Raw genomic sequence first — 22455 nt, 5'->3', positions numbered from 1 at the left:
CATTGTCTGGGTAATAAGCTAAGACTGCTTAAGACTGCCCTGTGTCTTTCCTTCTTCTTCCACTGTACATTGTGTAAATAATAATAATTAAATCTGTTATTCCTTTGATTCGACCGTTTCGTCTCTTCCATCATTGACTTAGCGTGGTACGAATTATATCGCTCTGATTGGGTTCCAATAGCAAGGTAACAGCACGGACCACGTGGTACACCATCCGCTCGGGTGTACTTAATTACCCGTGGTTTGTGCGAGACTCGATCCCCGCTTCCGCGGCGGCGTGGGTACGTATTATGTGCGAAAATGGTTCTGAAACCCTTTTCCACGTCTGACCGGAAGTGGCGACTCAGTCTCGCGGTTCGAATACCCAAGGAGAACAAGGGGCTTAATCTCCCCTTGGTAAGGGAACGGGCTTTGCCAAAACCATAACATTTGGTGTCAGGAGTGGGATTGGACCTGGAGTGTGCTTCACGCACTCGAAATTACGAGCGAACGAAATTTAGTTTGTTAAAAGCCTAATTATATTCGTACCATGGCTGGCCAAGGCGGTCGAATGCCGGTGGGGGTAGATGAAGAGTATGAATGGATGACCCAAGACCAGGAGAGACAGTTGGTGGTGGAGGAAGCTGAAGAGGGTGCGGCAGCTGGTAAAGACAATGGCGGTGCCTCGCACGTGGCGGTGGCAGCCAAGCCCGCTGTGCGACCCGGGTTCGACATTGAATTATTCATGACCCAAATGATAGACGAACTTCGGGGACTAAATAATAACATGAATAAAATGAATGAAAGAATGGACACCTGAGGGGAGACATTAGAAAAAATGATGGCAAAGTCAAAGAGGGACATGAAAAAGGCCAGGGGAGGAGATAGGGCACAGGTTGAGCGAGGAGGTCGCGGTGGCGTGCGACGAGGTGAAGCAGATTGAGGAACGTGTGGGGCGCGAACTTGACCGAGGCACAGCCAAGTTGACCGGAGATAATGAAATCGCGACGCGGGGTGTAGAAGAGCCGATGGTCACCGAATTGGACAAATAAATTTTATGGGTGCTGGCGGTCGTCGAGGAAAAGGAAATAATCGGGGCTGAAGAGATGGTAGACACAGAAAATAAATCGCGGGAGAAAGAAATGGAACCCGCACAAAATTTGTATTCACACCGTGATGCCGTGCTTGCTAACCCCAATAAAGGTTTGCAGGTGCTGGCGAAGAAGCCGGGGAAGAAGGACCCCGAGGTGAGAAATAATTGCGCGAATGTGTTTGGCGCGAACGGGTTTTTGGCGTGCTTGGGAGAGAGACGAGACCCGGGCGTTCGCGGAAGGTCCATTGTGCTGTGTACAAGAGAGTGTGGTACGCGGCACGAGAGAGAGAGTGTGCGCCGGAGTGTGCCGGAGAAGAGTGTGTTACGGAGTGTGTAACGGGAGAGTGTGTTAGAGTGTGTGCAGGAGTGCACACCAGAGCATGTTGCAGAGTGTGCAGGAGTGCACACCCGGGGGTGTTACGGAGTGTGTAACGAAAGAGTGTGCGCCAGGGTGTGCGATAATGGGGTGTGTGAAAGGCGTGAGTGCGCCTAGGTGTGCAGGTACGAGTACGGAGTGTGAGGGAGAATGCACACCAGAGAATGTGGAAGGAGAGTGTGCAGTAACGGAGTGTATGGGAGGCGCGGGGACGCCTGGGTATGCGAGTGCGGAGTGGGTCGCGAGTACTGAGGATGCGGCTGAAGCATCGACACCGACCGGGGTAGCGTTTAGCGGGATGGATAGCGAACGTGAGCCCCCGGTGAGTTGTGTGCAGCGGGGATCGGTGCCGCGGCGGCCTCACAAGGACCGACGTGCACGATTCGTGCCGGCCCCCGCACTGTATGGTTGGTGCCGTGCCGTGCCGTGGCAGCAAAGGCAATCGGCGAGGTTCAAGGGGAGGTAGGAGATTTCGGAGCCACGCACCCTACCGGGTGCGGTGCTCAGACCGTGGCCGGTTGGGCCACCGTGCGTGGGACCGCGAGGCCCCGCGTAGGGATGGGGCCCTGCACCTCGGCCCATCCATACCTCCTCCCTTGGAACGTAAATGCTGGACGGACACCCCATACAGGAGACCAACCACCCGCATGGATCGCTCGGCCCTTCGGGGTCGAGCCGTGACAATGTACCTCCATAGATGGAGAGGCTCCAAGTGTAGCGGACGGATGAGAGTAGTGTACCCTATGTGGAGGAATGGTAGTGTTACCATTCCTCACACAGGGCCCATGAGCATTAGTTTAGGGGGATGGCAGTGATAGACACATGGGGGTGCCAGCAATGGTTACCTCCATGGGGCGCCGAAGCTAGCTGAGGGAGGGCTAGGATGATGATAGGGAATTAGAAGACTGTAGGGACGAGATTTAAGTTGTGACACCTGGACTATAGAGGGGACGTAGAGAGATTAGATGGATGATAATGACAAGGGAGTGCATAGTCTTAAAGGGACGACGGGGAAGCACGAGTTTTAGGGGAAGTAGTCAGCTAGATGATGCTGTGTGTGTGTGGAAAATAAGAGGAATTGTGTGTTGAGACAAATGGAATTGTGTTGAGGGGTATGGAAAGTAGTGTGCGAGATAAGAGGTGTGTGAGCACAAAATGTGTGCGAGAAAAATGGTGTGCGAATAAGTGGTGTGGAATGCATGGTGCGAAGGAGTGAATGGGGGGAGGTGGAACCCATTCGCGAAAGCCCGGGGTGGGTAGTGTAAAGTCAGGTCGAGGGTATAGGCAAAATTTGTATGGATATTGACACCTGTGGTGCGGGTAGTGGAAACGAAGTGTTTTGTTGGGTGCATGAGTATGTGGAATGGCTGGGCGTGTGGCTTAATTGGTGCGTATGGTTATTGGGGCACTCCGCCACTGGTAGTTTGTCGGCCAGGTGAGGCCGCAGGTAGGCTCTGGGAGCCGGATAGGGTAGTTGTGAGTGGGGCCCGAGGATCCCAGGAGAGGACCCGGTTGCCCGATGCCAAGGTGGGCACAGAGGGGGTAAGCGCCAGGAGGGCCTTCCCCAGTTAGGTTAGTTGTAGTGTTGAGTGGGGCCCGAGGATCCCAGGAGAGGACCCGGGTTGCCCAATGCCAAGGTGGGCATCAGGGGGTAAAGTGCCAGGAGGGGCCTTCCCCACTTTAGGTAGTCGCAGGAGCAGGTAAGCTCGGGTGGCGACTTCAGTGGCGGAGGTGCGCAGGTAGGTAGACCTGCTGGTAGAGCCACACGACCCAGCCCCGAAATTGTGCGAGGGCACAGAGAGAAAATTCGTGGGAGTGAGACCCAAATTCAGAGGACACCACAGAGTGGGCAATGGGAATTCGGGTTCTTAGAACCACATAGTTTAAAGAGGCCGATTGGCAGGGTACGACCCCGGGTAGTTTAAATGAGTAAATGTCAGTAGTGTAGTTAGGTAGGATGAGAAATCCCTTCGCGCCATCCACAGCCAGTCACCAAGGAGGACGAAGCTCCACACCAGTGCTCTGTAAGCTGTTTGGGAGTGAGACGCATCACGACGTAATGAGACGTTGTATTTGTTCCATCCCTTCCTTCCTGGGAGGGATTGGGAGACGAATTCGGAGATAGAGGGGGATATGGGAGACAAGATGTAGAGACGGATTGTAAATACAAGGGGGGCTAGCGTTGTATAGCCGATGGTGGGGGGTACGAACGGATAGGGACGAGCTTGCTCTGCTCGCTCTTCCGCGCCACTTGCACTGCATTACCTTGTGTTTCTGTGTGCGATTGCGCCTTTTCCGCTTTGCTTGTTGTGCCGTGTCTCTCCCCCCACCCCAGGACCATGTTAGAGGTGGAGCTGTGCAGCACCATTGACCTGTGCAGCATCCCTGCTGCACTTTGCTGCATCTGTTCAGCCGAACGGCGCAGCATTTGCTGCCGTATCCTTTCGCTGCAACCTTGTTGCACCTGTGCAGCGCTTAGCTGCCGCAAACCCTTTGCTGCACCTTATCACACCTATGGACCACAAGCTTTGTGGCCTTGCACCTCTGCTGTGCAGCGCCTTGCTGCAAAATCATCTTGCACCTTCGGACCACTTGTTTGAGTGGCATTAATGTCACGCAGTCGGACCACATGAGGTTGGCCCTGCCTGGCAAAGAAATAAAATATATGCATTTTTTTGTGCATTTTTATTATGGTGTGCTAGGCATGAGAAGATGTGTAAGGTTAGAGAGCCCTGAAGATTAAAAATGGCCTGTATGCCGGTCCGGGGGCTCGCCGGTTTGATAGATGCACACAGAAGAAGCAAGAAGCAAGATGCAAGAAGAAAGCAGCAAATGTCATGATTTTTTAGTGTGATTTTTGCTGTGCTCTCTCTCCCCTCCAATCTTCTCTTCCAAAAAAGGACAGGTCCTGGGGCATAGATTTGTAAATAAGGTTAAGGTTAAGTTTTTGTGCTTGTAAATATAAAAATGCTGCCCACCGGCTATGTGTTTAGTTTGAAAAATTCCGGAATTTCGGTTAGTTGTGGGCGTGAATCTGATATGTCGCTACTCAGCGCAATAGGAGGGACATATCTAGTGTTTTAAAACTGTCGCATACACGGGTCAGAGTAAATGTTAGGGAGACCCACACCTATATGTCACATGTAAAAGTAAAGTTAATTTTGCATGCCATTCTCTAACCGGTCGTTTCATTTGTTGGTTCTGACTCGGGGACGACTCTGACGAGGGAGGGGTGTAGTGTTGCGGTTTTGTGTTTTGATAATAAAGGTTAATTTCCCCTCATAGTTTAGTTACACGACAACATGTAGCTCGTTAAAGCTCAGTTATTTCTTAGTAAATGTAAGCGTAGACCTTTCCTGTGTGTAGTTTTGCGTTGAGTAGGATAATGAGAATTAGGTCCTTTGCGATGACTCGATGCTTTGGGTTTTGGCGTAAAATACCACGAGGCCGGCCTGAACAAGTCGATCAAGGCCGAAGGAAGGCGGGGCAGGAGGAGTGGGAGTGACCGGTAAGCACGAGCCGCCAATCAGGGCTCGAGGGGAGTGACTTACCACTGCGGCAAAAGGCGGGGTTTTGAACATTCGATTCGGGCCAGGGCGGGACGATATATGACCCTGTGCCCAGAGCCCCCACCTCAGTTATGAGGCAAGCCCATCAGTCGGTTCGGAGCGCTGAGTTATGAGACGGGAGGAGACGCGCTCCGTTGAGTTACGAGAGGGAAAGCGCTCTGTTGAGCTGGAGTCAGATCCTCCGTTGAGTTACGAGAGTGAAAGCGCTGAGTTACGAGTTATGAGTTCGGAGCGCTCAGTTTGATGGCAGTTGTATTAATCGTGCTGTAAAAGACAGCCGTGCCAGGCCAGAGACGCGCATATTTTCCCACCTGCCTGCCTTTGCGGAGATACGCGCCGCAAGGGTTTTCCCGCCTGCCTGCCTGTCTTCACCGGGGATACGTGCGGTGACCGCCAGAGGGCCATGCCGGGTGAGCTGTTCCTGGACGACCAAAGCCGGCGCATTCAGCGCATGAACAATTCTTCCTTCATTTCCCTGTGAGTGTGAGTGGGCCCATTGTCTGGGGAATAAGCTAAGACTGCCCTGTGTCTTTCCTTCTTCTACCACTGTACATTGTGTAAATAATAATAATTAAATCTGTTATTCCTTTGATTCGACCGTTTCGTCTCTTCCATCATTGACTTAGCGTGGTACGAATTATATCGCTCTGATCGGGTTCCAATAGCAAGGTAACAGCACGGACCACGTGGTACGCCATCCGCTCGGGTGTACTCAATTACGCGTGGTTCGTGCGAGACTCGATCCCCGCTTCTGCGGCGGCGTGGGTACTTAGGTACGTGCGAAAATTGTCCCGAAACCCTTTTCCACGTCTGACCGGAAGTGGCGACTCAGTCTTGCGGTTCGAAGACCCAAGGAGAACAATGGGCTTAATCTCCCCTTGGTAAGGGAACGGGCTTCGCCAAAACCGTAACTATATATATATATATATATATATATATATATATATATATATATATACACACACACACACACACAACTGTGAGAAAGCAAATGTAAAAAATTTCGTTGAACTCGAGGAAGACTGAGAAGAAGACCGGTTTGGTCGAAAGCTTGTCGAAAATAAAGGATCGACCTTCTTGAAGCTACGTCCGCTACTTATTTAATTTATTCCCATTTTTTAATATATATATATACAGGGTGAGTCAAAAGTAGCGCCCGATTTCTATTTATTAACAATTATTTATTATTAACAATATTTATTATTAACAATTATTATTAACAACAACAACATTATTAACAACAATTATTAACAACAATTATACCTGACAATTAACAACATGACATCCCAGAAAGAATCTGACAGCCAAAAAAACAGAAATCGGGCGCTACTTTTGACTCACCCTGTATATATATATTGTTACGGTTTCGCGCGCGACCCCCATTCCCTTACCAAGGGGAGATTAAGCCCCTTGTTCTCCTTGGGTCTTCGAACCGCGAGACTGAGTCACCACTTCCGGTCAGTCATGCAAAAGGGTTTAAGGACAATTTTCGCACGTACCTAAGTACCCCCGCCGCCGCGGAAGCGGGGATCAAGTCTCGCACGAACCACGCGTAATTTGAGTGCACCCGAGCGGATGGCGCACCACGTGGTCCGTGCAGTTACCTTGGTATTGGAACCCGATTAGAGCGATATAATTGGTACCACGCTTAGTCAATAGATGGAAATGATGGGAACGATCAAATAGAAGGAAGAACACAGGTTTATTTACAGCTATACAAGGCGAAGAGACACAGAGCAGGCACTTAAGCAGTCGTAACTTATCCTGCCCAGACAATGGGCCCGTTCACACTCACAGGGGGATGAAGGAAGGAAATGTTCATGCGCTGAATGCGCCAGCTTTGTCGTTCAGGAACAGCTCACCCGGCGTGGCCCTCTGTGGTCACAGCACGTCCCTCGACGAAGGCAGGCAGGCAGGCGGGAGGGATCCTCGCAGCACGTATCTCAAACAAAGGCAGGCTGGAAGATATGCGCGTCTCTGTAGCCCGACACGGCTGTCCCTCACAGCGCGATTAATGCAACGGCGCGCTTTCACTCTCGCAACTCAATTCAGGATCTGACTCGAGCTCAATTCAACAGAGGACCCCGGCTCATAACTTGGTTAGCGCACCTCTCCTCAGAACTGCTAATTCAACACAGCGCTTCGAACTGATAACTCAAGCTCATCACTCAGCGCAGGTCCTCCTCAAACTTAGTTCAGCGCACCTCTCCTCAGAACTGACAAGCGCCTCTCCCCAGAACTGGCAACTAGCGCCTCTCCCCATAACTGAGGTGGGGGCTTTTGGGCACAGGGTTATATTGCCACGCCCTGGCCTGCCTCAAATGTTCCAAACCACCCCTTTTGCCGCAGTGCTAAGCCACTCCCCTCGAGCCCTGATTGGCGGCTCGTGCTTACCGGTCACTCCCACTTCTCCTGTTCCGCCTTCCTTCGGCTTGCCTCGACTTGTCAGGCTGGCCTCGTGGTAATTTGCGCCAAAACTCAAAGCATCGAGGCGGCATAAAGCATTGGAAGGAGACCTAACTTTCATTAGTCTACTCAATGCAAAACGAACACAGGAAAAGGACTATGCTTACATTTACTATGAAATAACTGAACTATTGCGAGGCTACGTGTTGTAGTGTGACTAAACGATGAGGGGGAAATTAACCTTTATTTGTAAAAACACAAAACTGCAACAATATATATATATATATATATATATATATATATATTGTTGCGAATATGGAATTTGGCCTCCATATCCGCTTGTAAATATTCCCCTATTTTCTCCAATACTCCCCAACTTTCCCCAATCCCCCATTCCCTAGTCCCATTGCATGTAAATAACAATCAGTAGAGCCGACCTTCCCCTTATTCCCCCATTAAATGTCGTGCCCAGGTCCACCGCACCACACGTAGACAACTTTCGGACATCTTCCTAGTTATTCTTAGTCTATGTCAGTTAAGGCCTCGTCTCCATTAATTATGACTCTTCGTTGCACCAGAATGTGATTATATGGCATCAGTAGTGAGTTTAGGACCTTTCCCATACCTCCTCCCATCTTCTTCCCCGTCTACAACAACAGAGGGGCACGGCGCTGCGTGGGGGGGAGTGTGCGTCCTCCCACCGGCTCGGTTCGCCGCCATCGACAATGCGCTCCAGACGATGCGCTCCAGACCATGCGCTCCACGGGGTTACCACGAAGGGGCTCCTTGTCAGCTCCTCGTCAAGGGCGGAGCCTGGTAAACCCCCCGCACGCACCCAATGAGAAGCAACGTGCTGATTCCACGAGGCGGAGCTAACGAGCCGAGGGCGTGTCACTCCCCGCCGGATATACGCGGCCACGCGCCGGATGTGACGTCAGATGCGCCCCCAGCTGGAGAAAGAACGTTGCCTGCGATCGCTGAGAGGAAGAGAAAGGCCCGCCTGAGAAAGAACGTCCCCTCCGAGCGCTGTGAAACCTCCCGCATCTCTGGACCGGACCGGGTCGATTCTAACCTTTGAGCACAGGTGCACCTGGAGCCATCGACAACCGCTTTCCTGCCATCAACCCCCGTGTGAGTCAGCCGTTGTCCCGTTTGTCTGTCGTCTGTCCGGGAATAATATAAGATTGTGTCTAAGTGCTTGTCTTTCTATGTTGTACCTCTCGTCCCTGTAATCTGACCTTCCGTAACGAATATAATCTCCTCCGGAGGTCTTGAGAACCGTATCCCTGGTGTCGTCATTATAATCCAGCCGTGTGTCTTCTTTTTCCTTATTGAGCCAGCGTGGCGCGGCTTCGTCAACGTTCGAGTACAATCGGGTAATTTGTGCGGACACGACGGCCATTCCGCTCGGCCCACCTTAACATCAAAGTCGTGTCTGTAACAATTGGTTGTCAGGAGTTGGATTCGAACCTGGGACTAAATTTATTTAGCCCAAATTTTGGACACCAATTGTGTTAGTACGGTAACAATTGGTGTCGAGGAGTGAGATTCGGACCCGGGACTAAATTAGTTAGGCCCAAATTTTGGGAGGGAAAATCGAGCCGGAGCGCGTACGGCGCTCGACCAAATCGATCCGGAGCGCGGTCCCGCGGTTACTGCGCTCGACGAAATTATAACAGCAAAATTTGGATTGGTGTTACGAAACTCGAATTTTGAAAGTCGCGCTATGGCGGATCAAGACGGCTGGGGTCCGGTAGGGGAGAGTGAAGCAGGGTCGGTCCAGGACCAAATTGAGGGACGCGAGGAGAGCGAAGCAGTGAGGGCGGCAGGGTCACAAAATAGCGTTGTCACGCACGAGGTGGCCACGGCGTCCACGCCCGCGGCAGCGCCCCTGGTGGATTCGAACCTTTTCCTCCTGCAAATGAGGGCCCTTATGGAACAAATGGTGGGAATGAGGGCTGATAGTGAGCGGTTGGGAAACCGGATGGATGCTCAGAGTGAGCAATTGGGGGTAATGGGGAACCGGATGGATGCTTAGGGTGAGCAATTGTGGGTAATGAGGGACGAAGCGAGGGGTACCAGTGAGGGATTAGACAATAATTTTAAGGGATTAGACAATAATTTTAAGGGATTAGACATGAAATTTGGGAAATTAGACGATAGATTAGGGGAAATACAGGAGGGGTTAACGGGGGTAGAAAACAGAATGGCCGCTCAAGAGAATCAAATGGAAGGGATGCAAAAGGGGTTAGAGGGGGTAGAAAATAGAATGGCTGCCCAGGAGAATCAGATAGAGGGAGTGAAAAATGGGTTAGAGGGGTTAGAAAACACCATGGAAGGCAAATTGAGGGACATGAGGGACCAAGCGGAAAGGGAAGTTAACCAAATGGGGCAGCAGATAGAGGGGGTCAGAATGGGGGTAGAAGCCAAACTGGATGCTCACAGGGAGGAAATGGAGCAGATGAGGGTGGCATCTGGGCAGGAGATGCGAGTGATGGGAGAGGAGATCAGAAGAGGAGTGAGTGAGGAGGTCGGAGGAGTGCGCGAGGAGGTGAGGCACTGTGAGGAGCACATGGAGAAGGAGGTGAGAAAGGGGACTGTAAAGTTACAAGGGGGCATAGAGGACCTGACGCAGGAGGTGGAGCAGCTGACGGTGGGACAGACGGAGTTAGTGGAGCAGGTTCAAAGGAACACTGCGGTATTAGGAGGTTTAAAGGCGACACAGAAAGAACTAAAAGATGACTTGGTAGCGACGAAGAGGGAATGTCAGATGGTACGTGAGGGACTGACAACGAGGTTGGACGAGGTGATAGAGGTAATGGAGACGAAGGACCGGCAGGTGAGGACGCACATGGAAACGGTCAAGGTAGCCTTGGAGGACGAGCTTGAGGAGACGTACCGGGGAATAAAAGAGGTGAGGCACAAATTAGAAGAAGTGGAAGAAGGGGTGAGCGAAATTAAGAAGCGACGGAGAGGGGATAACAAAGAGATAAAAGAGGAGATAAAAGAATTGGTCCAAAGTCTGTGTTTGGATCGTGATGTGCTCGTTAACCGGATGAGGGATTCGCAGGTGATGGAGGAGAAGCGAAGAGGAAGAGGACCCGGTGTAGGTGGTGACCAATATGGTCGTGCGTATGATGCGCCAGGTGATTTAAGAGGCTTGGGGGTCGAGATAGACCCGGGTGTTCGTGAGAGGCCGTTGGTGAAGTGTGCGACAGGTCTGGTGTGCGAAAATGGAGGTGTGCAAGAAAGTCCGACTCTGGGGTGTGTGAGGAAAAAGTGCGTGCCAAGGAGTGAGTGTGCTGGCGAGAGTGAGTCGGTCGTAGCGCGTGTGCGAGGGAGCACATGGAAGCGTGCTGTGGTGAGTGTTACAGAGGGTGTGACGGGAGAGTGTGCGCGAGGAAGGTGTGTGACGGACAGGTGCATGGGGAAAGAGTGCGCTGTCAAAGGCAAGGAAGAATGCACACCTGTGGTGAGTGTTACAGAGGGTGTGACGGGAGAGTGTGTGCGAGGAAGGTGTGTGACGGACAGGTGCATGGGGAAAGAGTGCGCTGTCAAAGGCAAGGAAGAATGCACACCTGTGGTGAGTGTTACAGAGGGTGTGACGGGAGAGTGTGCGCGAGGAAGGTGTGTGACGGACAGGTGCATGGGGAAAGAGTGCGCTGTCAAAGGCAAGGAAGAATGCACACCTGTGGTGAGTGTTACAGAGGGTGTGACGGGAGAGTGTGCGCGAGGAAGGTGTGTGACGGACAGGTGCATGGGGAAAGAGTGCGCTGTCAAAGGCAAGGAAGAATGCACACCTGTGGTGAGTGTTACAGAGGGTGTGACGGGAGAGTGTGCGCAAGAAAGGTGTGTGACGGGCAGGTGCATGGGGAAAGAGTGCGCTGTCAAGAGTAAGGGTGAGTGCGCTGTCAGGAATGGAGGTGAAAGTAGTGAGAGTGACATGGAGCGTGAGTTAGTTGTGACAGGTGAGCGAGGATGTACACCTGGGATGGAAGGATGCACACCTGGAATGGTAGAGCGTGAGTGGGAATGCACGCTGGAGTTGGTGGTGAGGCACGTGGTTGGGTGTGCGAATGAGAGCACACCTGTGATTGTCACAGAGGAGGTGACCGAGGAGGGGGCGCGAAGCGGTGTATTGGTGAGGTGTGCGAGCAACGAATGTGTGCCAAAGTGTTCGGTGGTCAGGTGTGTGACCAAGGCTGTGAGTGGAATGGGTGTACCTGGGTGTGTAAGGAAGGGTACGAGGAGCATGGGCACAGCTGGATGTGTGAGCAAGGAACGGGCTGCGGGGTGTAAGCGTCCAGGTGAAGCATCGACGTTACACGGGTTAGAGGTTAGAGCGACTTTTAGCCGAAGCAGGCCCTCGGTGCGTGCCGGGCCTCGCTTTGAACGGCCGCGTCCAGGCTCCACTAGGTGGAGCGGGCAGCTGGATAGGAAGGGTCGTCATGGCGACCACGTTTTGTGGAGACGTGCCGGCAGGTCGAGATCGGGACATTGGATCGCTCCACGCCGAGGGGGTGCGTGGGATCTCGGCACGGGTAAACCCCCGTCCCTGCACCGAGTACCGGACGTGTCCAGCCGCTGGCACAAAACAACCAGCATCCATTGCTTGGCTTTACGAAGCCGGGCTTTGGACAGGGATTGGCGCACCGAGAGGTATTAGTGAGTCGACTGGGTGATGAGGTTAGTGTTTTGGACCCAAAATTAGAGAAAAACAAAATTTGATGATTGGCAAAGGATTGGCAGTAGCGATTGGCAGATGATGGGTAGTGATTGGCAAATTTTTGATTTGTTGAAATTTGATGTGCAAAATTGGTAGTGAGAGACCCCCGATGTGGTGGGATGGCATCCCTGCCACCCTTCCCATGTGGGGGGCAAAGGAGCAATAGCTTATGGGGTGTATGGCAGTGAAAACTAGCCCGGGTGGGTTAGGATATTGTGTGTAGGGATCTAGAGAAGATGACCTTAGGTAACGTTAAGGTTAGTTAGTGACTGACACCTGTAGTGGGGACGCAGGTAGATTAGTGTGGATGATAATGACGTGGGAGCGCAATAGTTTAAAGGGACGACTGGGAAGCGCAAGTTTCAGAAGGGAGTAGTTAGCTGAGATGATGCCGTGTGTGTGAGGATGGAACAGGTGTGATTGCACAGGTGTGCAATTGGACAGGTGTGTGGAGCAGTGTATGAGTAGTGAGTGTGTGGATCAGCGCGAATGCGCTTGGGGAGAGAAGGGTGCAGGTGGCACCAAGTGTGAGAGCACAGGTGTGCAAGTACAGGTGTGTGGAGAGAGTTGGAGTAAGTGGTACGGAGTGGTGTGCATGGTGCGAAGGTGTGGATGGGGGAAGAGTGGACCCCTTTCACGAGTACCCGGGGCGGGTAGTGTAAGTGTTAGGTAGAGGGTATAGGTAAATTGTGGTTGGATATTGGCATCTGTGGTGCGGTTGCAGAATGGTGTTGTGAATGGGTGCATTAGTGTTGTGGAAATGGCGGGGCGTGTAGCCTGTTAGTGTGTGTAGTTGGTTGGGCACTCCACCACTGTGAGGATGTCGGCCAGGTGAGGCCGCAGGTGGGCTCTGGGAGCCGGTAGAGTTGTGGATGGGGCCCGAGGATCCGGAGGATGGACCCGGGTAGCCCAGTGCCAGAGAGGGCACCGAGTGGGGAGAGTGCCAGAGGGCCTTCCCCTGGTAGTTAGGTTAGGGTAAGGAGCAGGTAAGCTCGGAGGCAACTGCAGTGGTGGAGGTGTGCAGGTGGGTAGACCCACTGGGAGAGGTACACGTCGCAGCCCAGAAATTGTACGAGGGCACCGGGAGATGAATCGGGGGAGTGAGACCCCAAATTGAAGAGCACCACAGTTTGGCCAATGGGAATTGGTTTTTAGAACCCATAGTGTAAGAGGGCCAATGGTTTGGCCGGAGAAAGACCCCGGGTAGTGTAAAGTTGTTAAAGTCATTTAGGAAATAGTTAGGATTGATGAACCTGTCGCACCATACGCAGCCACTTACCTGTGGTGATGATGATGACTCCACACCTGTGTTTTCTTTGTTTTGTTGCAGAAAATGAAATTGCTGTGTGGATTGTGAGACGCATCACGACGTGGATGAGACATTGGGGTGATTCCATCTCTCCCTCCCTAGGAGGGACTGATGATGAATTGGTAATGGCAAATTTTGATGTTGAGTTGGAGATGGCAAAATATGATGAGAGTTGAAAATGGCAAATTTGATTGGTTAGGAGGGAGAGAAGACGAATTTGGTTTATGAGAGGAACGGGGAAGACAGTAGGGATGTTTGTTGATTTGTAAAGTAGATGTTTATGAGTAGTGTTGAGTTTTGTGGATACAGTAAGGGGTAAGGGAGGGGCCATGTAGGTTACCTGGTGGGGGGGGCGTACGATAGGAACGTACCTGTCTCACCTGGTTCCCATGTGCCCCCAGTGTGCATCACCTTACATTGCGTGCACTTTTGCGCCCTTACCACCTTACTCACTTGTCTGCTTCTTTTGTCTCCCACCTCCGAGGATCTGGCTTTGGGGTAGAGAGAGAGGAGAGAGAGGTGCTGGCTGCGCAGTTGTGGGCCTGCACTTTCGCTGTTTGCTGCCGGGATCGATACACCATATGGACCGCAATGGTTGTGGCCACCCACAATGGACCGCAGTTCGTTTGCGGCCAAGCACCACCCGGGGATGGACCTATGGGTCAACGTGGCACCTATGCCATACAGGTGAACCACTTTTAGTTAACACCAAGTGCACCACAAGAAGAGCAAGAGACACCTGCAGGGTTAGGGGTTGTCGAATTTATTTTTATTCCAATGAACAATGGTGACTGCACCGATTGGTGGTGGGGTGGTGCTTTTGATGCTGGGAAAGGGTGCTCTGCACGTTATTAAAGGCCGTCGGCCACAGAGCACTCGTGGGTTGGTGTATCGATGCTGGCAAGCGCGCTCTCTCTATGCATAACATCTGCATGTGTTCCTCCAAAAACAGGTCCTGGATCGTAGTGTAGATATCAGCGTAATCTTGTAAATAATGCTCCCTACCGGCTGTATGTGTAGTTTGAGAATTCTTTCCGGATTCGGTTATCCTGTGGGTGTGTTTCTGTGAGGAGAAGGGTGCAACGTCGCAGGGGGACATATTTACTCATTTGTGAATATCTGTAAAACTGTCGCACTCAGGGTAGAGTTAATAGTAGAGGGAACTACATTGCGTGCCACACTAAAGTAGGTAAAAATTTATCGGGTCGGGACGCCCCGAGGGTAGAGAAGGGTGCAATGTTGCGAATATGGAATTTGGCCTCCATATCCGCTTGTAAATATTCCCCTATTTTCTCCAATACTCCCCAACTTTCCCCAATCCCCCATTCCCTAGTCCCATTGCATGTAAATAACAATCAGTAGAGCCGACCTTCCCCTTATTCCCCCATTAAATGTCGTGCCCAGGTCCACCGCACCACACGTAGACAACTTTCGGACATCTTCCTAGTTATTCTTAGTCTATGTCAGTTAAGGCCTCGTCTCCATTAATTATGACTCTTCGTTGCACCAGAATGTGATTATATGGCATCAGTAGTGAGTTTAGGACCTTTCCCATACCTCCTCCCATCTTCTTCCCCGTCTACAACAACAGAGGGGCACGGCGCTGCGCGGGGGGGAGTGTGCATCCTCCCACCGGCTCGGTTCGCCGCCATCGACAATGCGCTCCAGACGATGCGCTCCAGACCATGCGCTCCACGGGGTTACCACGAAGGGGCTCCTTGTCAGCTCCTCGTCAAGGGCGGAGCCTGGTAAACCCCCCGCACGCACCCAATGAGAAGCAACGTGCCGATTCCACGAGGCGGAGCTAACGAGCCGAGGGCGTGTCACTCCCCGCCGGATATACGCGGCCACGCGCCGGATGTGACGTCAGATGCGCCCCCAGCTGGAGAAAGAACGTTGCCTGCGATCGCTGAGAGGAAGAGAAAGGCCCGCCTGAGAAAGAACGTCCCCTCCGAGCGCTGTGAAACCTCCCGCATCTCTGGACCGGACCGGGTCGATTCTAACCTTTGAGCACAGGTGCACCTGGAGCCATCGACAACCGCTTTCCTGCCATCAACCCCCGTGTGAGTCAGCCGTTGTCCCGTTTGTCTGTCGTCTGTCCGGGAATAATATAAGATTGTGTCTAAGTGCTTGTCTTTCTATGTTGTACCTCTCGTCCCTGTAATCTGACCTTCCGTAACGAATATAATCTGCTCCGGAGGTCTTGAGAACCGTATCCCTGGTGTCGTCATTATAATCCAGCCGTGTGTCTTCTTTTTCCTTATTGAGCCAGCGTGGCGCGGCTTCGTCAACGTTCAAGTACAATCGGGTAATTTGTGCGGACACGACGGCCATTCCGCTCGGCCCACCTTAACATCAAAGTCGTGTCTGTAACAATATGTATATATATATGTATATATATAAATTCATTGCTGCAGCTGTTCCTTTTATACACAGCTGCACTATATATCGGCATGATGATCCTTGTACTTATGTTGTGAAGGGAGCAGTACAAATCATATTTAGAGGGAAGGACGACCAGTTAGCAGCAGAGGAAGAATATGTGCAGAAATTCGCCAATCCATTTCCTGCTGCATCCAGAGGTATGATACCCCCCATTTATATACAATTTATATACAATTTTGCAGGGTTTTAGTTTACGTTTGAATTACAAAGAAATAAAATGAAAAATAGTCTTTTACTCTTCAAAAATAGATCCCTGGTGTTGGCTTAGCGGTTAGGGGTGCCGGCTTGGGATCCTAGGATCCTGGGTTCGAATCCCGGTCGATCGCTGAACCAACGCCAGGGGGGTTGACTCAGCCTGTCATCCTTCCGAGGTCGGCAAATTGAGTACCAGCTTGCTGGGATGAATGATCACGGTGTGTACCCCGATTTAGAATAGGTACACTGTATCCCTGCGCATCGTAAGAGCGTGACCAAGGGTTGGTGTCAGGAAGGGCATCTGGACATTAAAAAAAACATTGCCTCAAACAGGGAACCATGATTGTCATCGGGCCCGCAAGGCTAACCCCCGCTAAAGCGGGGGAAAATGGCCTTAAAACGATCATTCATTCATTCATTCATTTCACTCTTCAAAAATAGACTATTTTACTCCATGGTGGACGGATGTTTATTTCCGCATGGTTTCTGAGAAGGTTTTAAAATAAATTACCTGACTTTGTGGCAAACCACCCTTTTCAGCCTCTTATAAGGGGTGGATCCAGATGGGGAGCACAACCCCATGAGACCGTACTGTTCTGATGTATCCTACCAAATTTGGTCCACAATTGGTCTCCTAGTTTGTGAGGCAAATGTTTTAGTGAATATATGGGATTAGGGGAGGGAGCATGTGGTCCCCTTTCCAGGGGAGATATGGCCATGGGGAGCACACCAAATGTTAGGGCATAGTTACGATGCCACGTGACCAGTTTGGTCTAGATCCGGTTGTTGGTTTCTGAGAAGATTTTTGAATGAAATAATGTTTGGGGCAAACCCCCAAATTTCATCCTCTTGAAATGGGCAGATCCGGATGGAGAGCACAATCCCATGAGATCTTACTGTCCTGATGCATTGTACCAAATTTGATCCGTGTCGATCAGTTATTTGGAGATGTTTCGGTGAAAATTAGGGATTCGGGTCGGTGGCCCGTGGCACAACTTAATGTTAAGGGCATGGTTCTGATGCCTCATGTGAGTTTAGTCTGTATCTGCCTGGTGGTTTCTTCGAAGATTTTTGAATGAAATACCAATATTTGGGGCAAAACCCCCTTTTAACCCACTTTATATGGGGCACAACCCCATGAGACCTTGCTGTCCTGATGCATCATACCAAATTTAGTCCATATCAGTCGGGTAGTTTGTGGGGAGAAGATGTTTTAGTCACATTTTAACCGACGTACGTATGCATGGACGGCCGCCCACCAGGACCCACTCTGAGATTATTTCGGAGAAATAATCTTAAAATGTTTTGGAAATGATGTTTTTCAATACTGGCATTCCTCACCATACGAACTAGTGACTTCATCGACGGAGTTATAATTACCGTTTTTAGGAAGGCCATAAATGCCAAACAGGCAGGAAGAATTAATTGAACGTGTTAAATAAGGTGGTGTAAATGGCGGTAAACTGCCGATTTTTTTTTTTTTAATCTACAGCTTTTAAAATCTTTATTTTCTTTAAATATGACTTGTATATTTGAATAATGTAAAATACAAATCACCTTCTTGCCACTTCCAACAACCTCCAGTTTAGCAGTACTTGAACAAAATATTACAGCATTTTACGCCATCTGAAAAATGTAACGTTTTCCTTGTGCTTGGTGTCGGGGAATATTGAGATTCAGAATAGATGGCGGCTCATAGAAAATATAGATCATGCTCAGAAACGCGATAACCAAGAGTTTAAAAGACTTTTCCCAAGTCCTTTTTCTTAAGACTGTGAGGTGTAAGGTGTTCTATGAACTCTCTAGTTAGTTATTAGATTAACCACCTCTGGGTGGTTTACTATCCAAAACTGCAAAAACCTAAAAATGGTCATTTTTGATCATTACTTGCATTTCATTTGTCTTTTTATTTTTTATTTTTTATTTATTTATTTTGGTTAGGTGTTTGTAAGAGATGTAAGCTCATTCCAGTGTTTAAACAAAACCAAAATTCCTTTTCAAAAACCATTTTCAGGCAAGTAGCTTCCCAGCCTTTTCATGTCCATCTCATTGCTCACTCACTCACATGTCCATCTCTTTCACATCTCACTCATTGCTCTTGATCCCAATCAATGCATGAATGGACACAGCTACATCTGAACCTGTGTAACTATCCACCCTCCTTGCAGGTTTTGTTGATGATATTATATCTCCCAGTGAGACCCGACGTCGAGCCTGTGCTGACCTAGAGATCCTTCAGAGAAAGTTGCAACATAACCCATGGAAGAAACATGCTAATATACCTTTGTGAACCATCACTGCATAGTGTACTTTACTTGCTTGTCACCATTTAATTTGCACTATAATCGAATAACAACAAATTGCTTCAATTATCGGGCCTTGTATTCTATGGGAGGATGGTTGTTATTCTATTTGTGTGCAAGGACAACTTGAGGCCCACCAGAGTTTTCCATCAAACCATCCAGTAGTGCTGAAGTATCCGCCACCGTCTCATTGTGGCACTTCGTTATGAGAAACAAACGAAGACTTGCAGGTAACATTCCCTCTGTTATTTAGTTTAAATTGCAGGATTTTTGTTTTGATTCTGTGGCAGAAACAACACCACCCCTTGATGTCAATGACTTTGACTCTTTGGATTCACATATCATTGCATCTCAAATTCGATGCATTCTCATTGGCTGAGCTATGCACTAAAATTCTGTTTTCATCGTTCATACAATTCCTTAAATGACTTCTTTCAAACCTATAATTTGGCCAACCATGTTTTTCCATTTATCCACTCTTAGCTGCACGGCCATGCCGACGCACTAAATACCCATGGTAGTTTATGTTGAGAAAATGGTGTTTGTTACAATTGATTGGAGAAAAGGGACATGGTCAAAGAAAACGCTTTCATAACAATAAATATAATGTTGCACAGATGTATTGTCCTCACTGTTGCTATGCATTTTAATTTATTCAAGCCTTAGAAAATAAATAAATAACTTGCCGTGGGACCTTTTTGTACACAAAGTCTAGACTTGTGGAAGAGGAAAGCGGAGGATAGGTTGGCATATCGCCATTGGGGTGATGGGGAACAGTTGGACATAGCACGAGCAGTTGGGTGAATTAATGGGGAAAGGGCCCTGTGTGGGGGTGGGATGGAAGGGCATGCAAGTAAGAGGACTAGGTGTGGGAATAGTTGATTGGAGTAAAAATCAAATCAAAGGATGAAGCCAATGAGATGCTCATGGTTTGCCAACTATAAGCCATGGAGAGAGTGGTATAGGACTGCTTCAGGGAGGTATGTTAACCACAAATGTGAAAAAGAAGAAGAGCTTCAATTTTTGCAAAATTAACCAGTCAGTGTTTATTAGATGAATGTGTGCATCAGGGAGGGAGTGAACACAGGACTTAGCATGATGGAGAACACCCAGCTTTGGAAGGCAGCTTGATTAGATTAAACATGTGGTACCTGAAAAGGTATTTAAATTTCAAACCTCTCTTTTGGTAAAAGTATTAGTAAGCTACGAACCTCAACTGACTTTGGACTTCAGCTCTCGGATTGAATTGCATCAGGAGATTTTATTTTCTGCATATTGCCAACTTGTAGCGTTCATTTAACTTGGCCGAGATACAGACCAGTCGTCTCGTGTGGACCATTTTGATGTTTCGCCTACAGAAAGTTGGAGATTGCAATGTAATCCTGAAACATACACCACCAGTCAAAAGTTTTAGAACACCTCAATTTTTCCAGTTTTTATTGTAATTTACAAAGTTTAATGTCTCAATGTACTCTGAAATTAAGCATAGAACAAAACAATTGGACATGAAAAAAAAGAAATCATAGAATCATTTTGTTTAACAAAATTTAATTTAAAAATTTGACTCAGCAAAGTAGCCACCTTTTGCAGATATAACCGCCGAACACACTCGTGGAATTACTTTCTACAATGTAAATCAAATATTGTTCGGGAAGTTCTTCCCAACACTGTTGCAGAAATTCCCACAAATGTGTTGCACTTGGAGGTTGCTTTGCTTTCACCCTTCTGTCCAGTTCATCCCAAACCAGCTCGATGGGGTTTAAGTCTGGAGACTGTGCTGGCCATTCCATGATTTGAAGCCTACCGTCTTGTTCTTTTCCTCGAAGGTATTTTTGACATATCCTGGAGGTGTGTTTGGGGTCATTATCTTGCTGTAGGATGAACGCCTGACCAACTAGGCATATACCAGAGGGTATTGCATGGCGCTGCAACATGCTGTGGTAGCCCTTTTGGTTCAGGGTGCCATTCACTCTGTGCAAGTCGCCGACTCTGGATCCAGCAAAAGAGCCCCAGACCATCACGCTTCCTCCTCCATGTTTGACAGTTGGTGTCACACTGAGGAACCATCCTTTCGCCTACTCGACGGCGTACAAAAACCCTGCCTGATGAACCAAAGATTTCAAATTTTGATTCATCGGTCCATAAGACCTTCTTCCAGTCTTCAGTAGTCCACTGGCGGTGCTTCATGGCCCAGGCAAGCCTCTTTTTCTTATTTTGCCATCTTAGCAATGGCTTTATTACTGCCACTTGACCTGTCAAACCTGCAGCTCGAAGTCTTCTCTTCACAGTTGAAACTGAGACTTGCTTACTTCGACCAGTGTTAAGCTGTGCTTGAAGCTGTTGTCCTGTGAGCCGCCTATCACGCAAGCTGTTGACTCTCAGAAACTTGTCTTCTGATTCTGTTGTGGCTTTGGGTCTGCCAGACCTCTTCCTGTCAGAGTTTCCTCCAGTTTCCAAGTGCCTTTTGATGGTGTAGGAAACTGTACTCACTGACACCTTGGCTTTCTCACAAAACTTTTTTTTTAACCTCAGGCAGTTTACTGCTTACCTTTGTACCATTCCAGGTTATTTACTGGACTTGAATTGCTTAAATTTCATTAAAAACTGGAAAAATTTAGGTGTTCTAAAACTTCTGACCGGTAGTGTACTCGTTACACATAAACCTGCCAATTTAAGTTTTGATTTACTATTTCAATAGTACACAACAATCATATTCCCCAAACGATATATAGTTGCCCCTGCACAAGGAATATAATTGCAATGTTGCGAAGTGTTAGAGGTGCACAAGCAAACATGTTCTCACTTGGTTAAATAATGCAAGTATGAGGTGTGTAAAACAATTGAATTTCCAAAAACATGTATGGAGCAGCCATGGATTATTGGAAAATACATTGAAATTGCATTTGATGCTTAATGATGCTTTTATTTAAACACAAATTGGATGTAAAGTGAAAAATAGATTTGTAGTCGGATCTAGTTACTGGCTTTTAAAAGCCAAACGTTCTGGATATCGGTTCGTTCCACACGAGGGTGCTCTTTTCATGGAATGCATCAAAAATTGCTGTGCGCTTGTCATGCTTGGTCTGGCTCTCGTTGGTGAAAAATGATGTTTTAAGTCTCGAAGTCTGACCAGCAGAAGTCAGTACATGGACAATATACGTAACATGGTCTTAAAAAAAAAAACACACACACACACACACACGTACGTTGGCTTGACTATTTTATAGGTTCCATCCTTCGAGGGTACATGTGATTCTTATTCTAATTTAGTTTAAAGATGTCAGACCTGCCAATCGTCAGATTTGACATGGACAATCAGACCGGAGGGGAGCGGCCAAAAGGTGCCACCATTCTGTTTCAAGCCTTTGTCCTGCACCTACACTTCTGGATCATCTCTATGGGTTTGTGGGTTAGAGATAAAGGTCAAATTGAGATCTCATCGTACTGCAATACAAAATAAAATGGGGGCAATACCCCTGGGCATTCACCTGGTAGAATAAACAGTATATGCACTGACTAAAGATATGTTAAACCAATTTCAATGGTTGCTACAAGACAGGGCATATACATGCATGTTGGCATGTAGAATCATACCAACATAATCATAATACTTTAAACAAAGAAACAATACATATTTGGGGGGGGCAACACGCCCAATATACCATCTTTGACCCCGATTTTTTTTTTAATGCCGGGAACAAACGATACATCATGGGTAATTAAGGTTGTGGTCAAGTTTCATCGGGATTGCGTCTGTAGTTTCTGAGAAGAAAGCAAATGTCTCTTTTGGGGGGAAACCCCCCCCCCCCCCATAGACCCCTTCAGGCCCAGATTTTTTAAAGCCGTGAACAAACTTTGGTACATCACGGGTGAGAAGGTTGTGGTCAGGTTTCATCAAAATAGTGTGTGTAGTTTCAGAGGAAAAAGCAAATTCCTATTTTGGGGGTCAAACCTGGACACACTTTGACCCCCGGTACACCCCCTTAGACACCGACTTTTTTTTTTTTTAAATGCCGTGAATAAACTTTCATCACAACATAACAAATATTATTAG

The 22455-nt window shown here is 48.8% G+C and overlaps 2 protein-coding genes across 3 annotated transcripts in view; both read left to right on the top strand.

Annotated features, from left to right (window-relative positions):
• Positions 1–19019, top strand: part of PCCB (propionyl-CoA carboxylase subunit beta) — an 89057-nt gene extending 70038 nt beyond the window's left edge. Inside the window, exons 14-15 of the mRNA XM_068131854.2 lie at positions 15941–16040; positions 18267–19019. Of these exons, the coding sequence (XP_067987955.2) occupies positions 15941–16040; positions 18267–18388 (222 nt within the window). The 3' untranslated portion in view covers positions 18389–19019. The remainder of the gene's footprint in view (positions 1–15940; positions 16041–18266) is intronic.
• FAXDC2 (fatty acid hydroxylase domain containing 2) overlaps positions 1–22455 on the top strand; it is an 881086-nt gene that overhangs the window by 499321 nt on the left and 359310 nt on the right. The window lies entirely within an intron of this gene.

This window comes from Myxine glutinosa, chromosome 1, assembly GCF_964187855.1.
Source record: "Myxine glutinosa chromosome 1, kmMyxGlut1.1, whole genome shotgun sequence".
Classification (NCBI taxonomy): Eukaryota; Metazoa; Chordata; class Myxini; order Myxiniformes; family Myxinidae; genus Myxine; species Myxine glutinosa.
The sequence above is the reverse complement of the archived record's forward strand: the minus strand, read 5'-3'. Positions and strand labels throughout refer to the sequence as shown.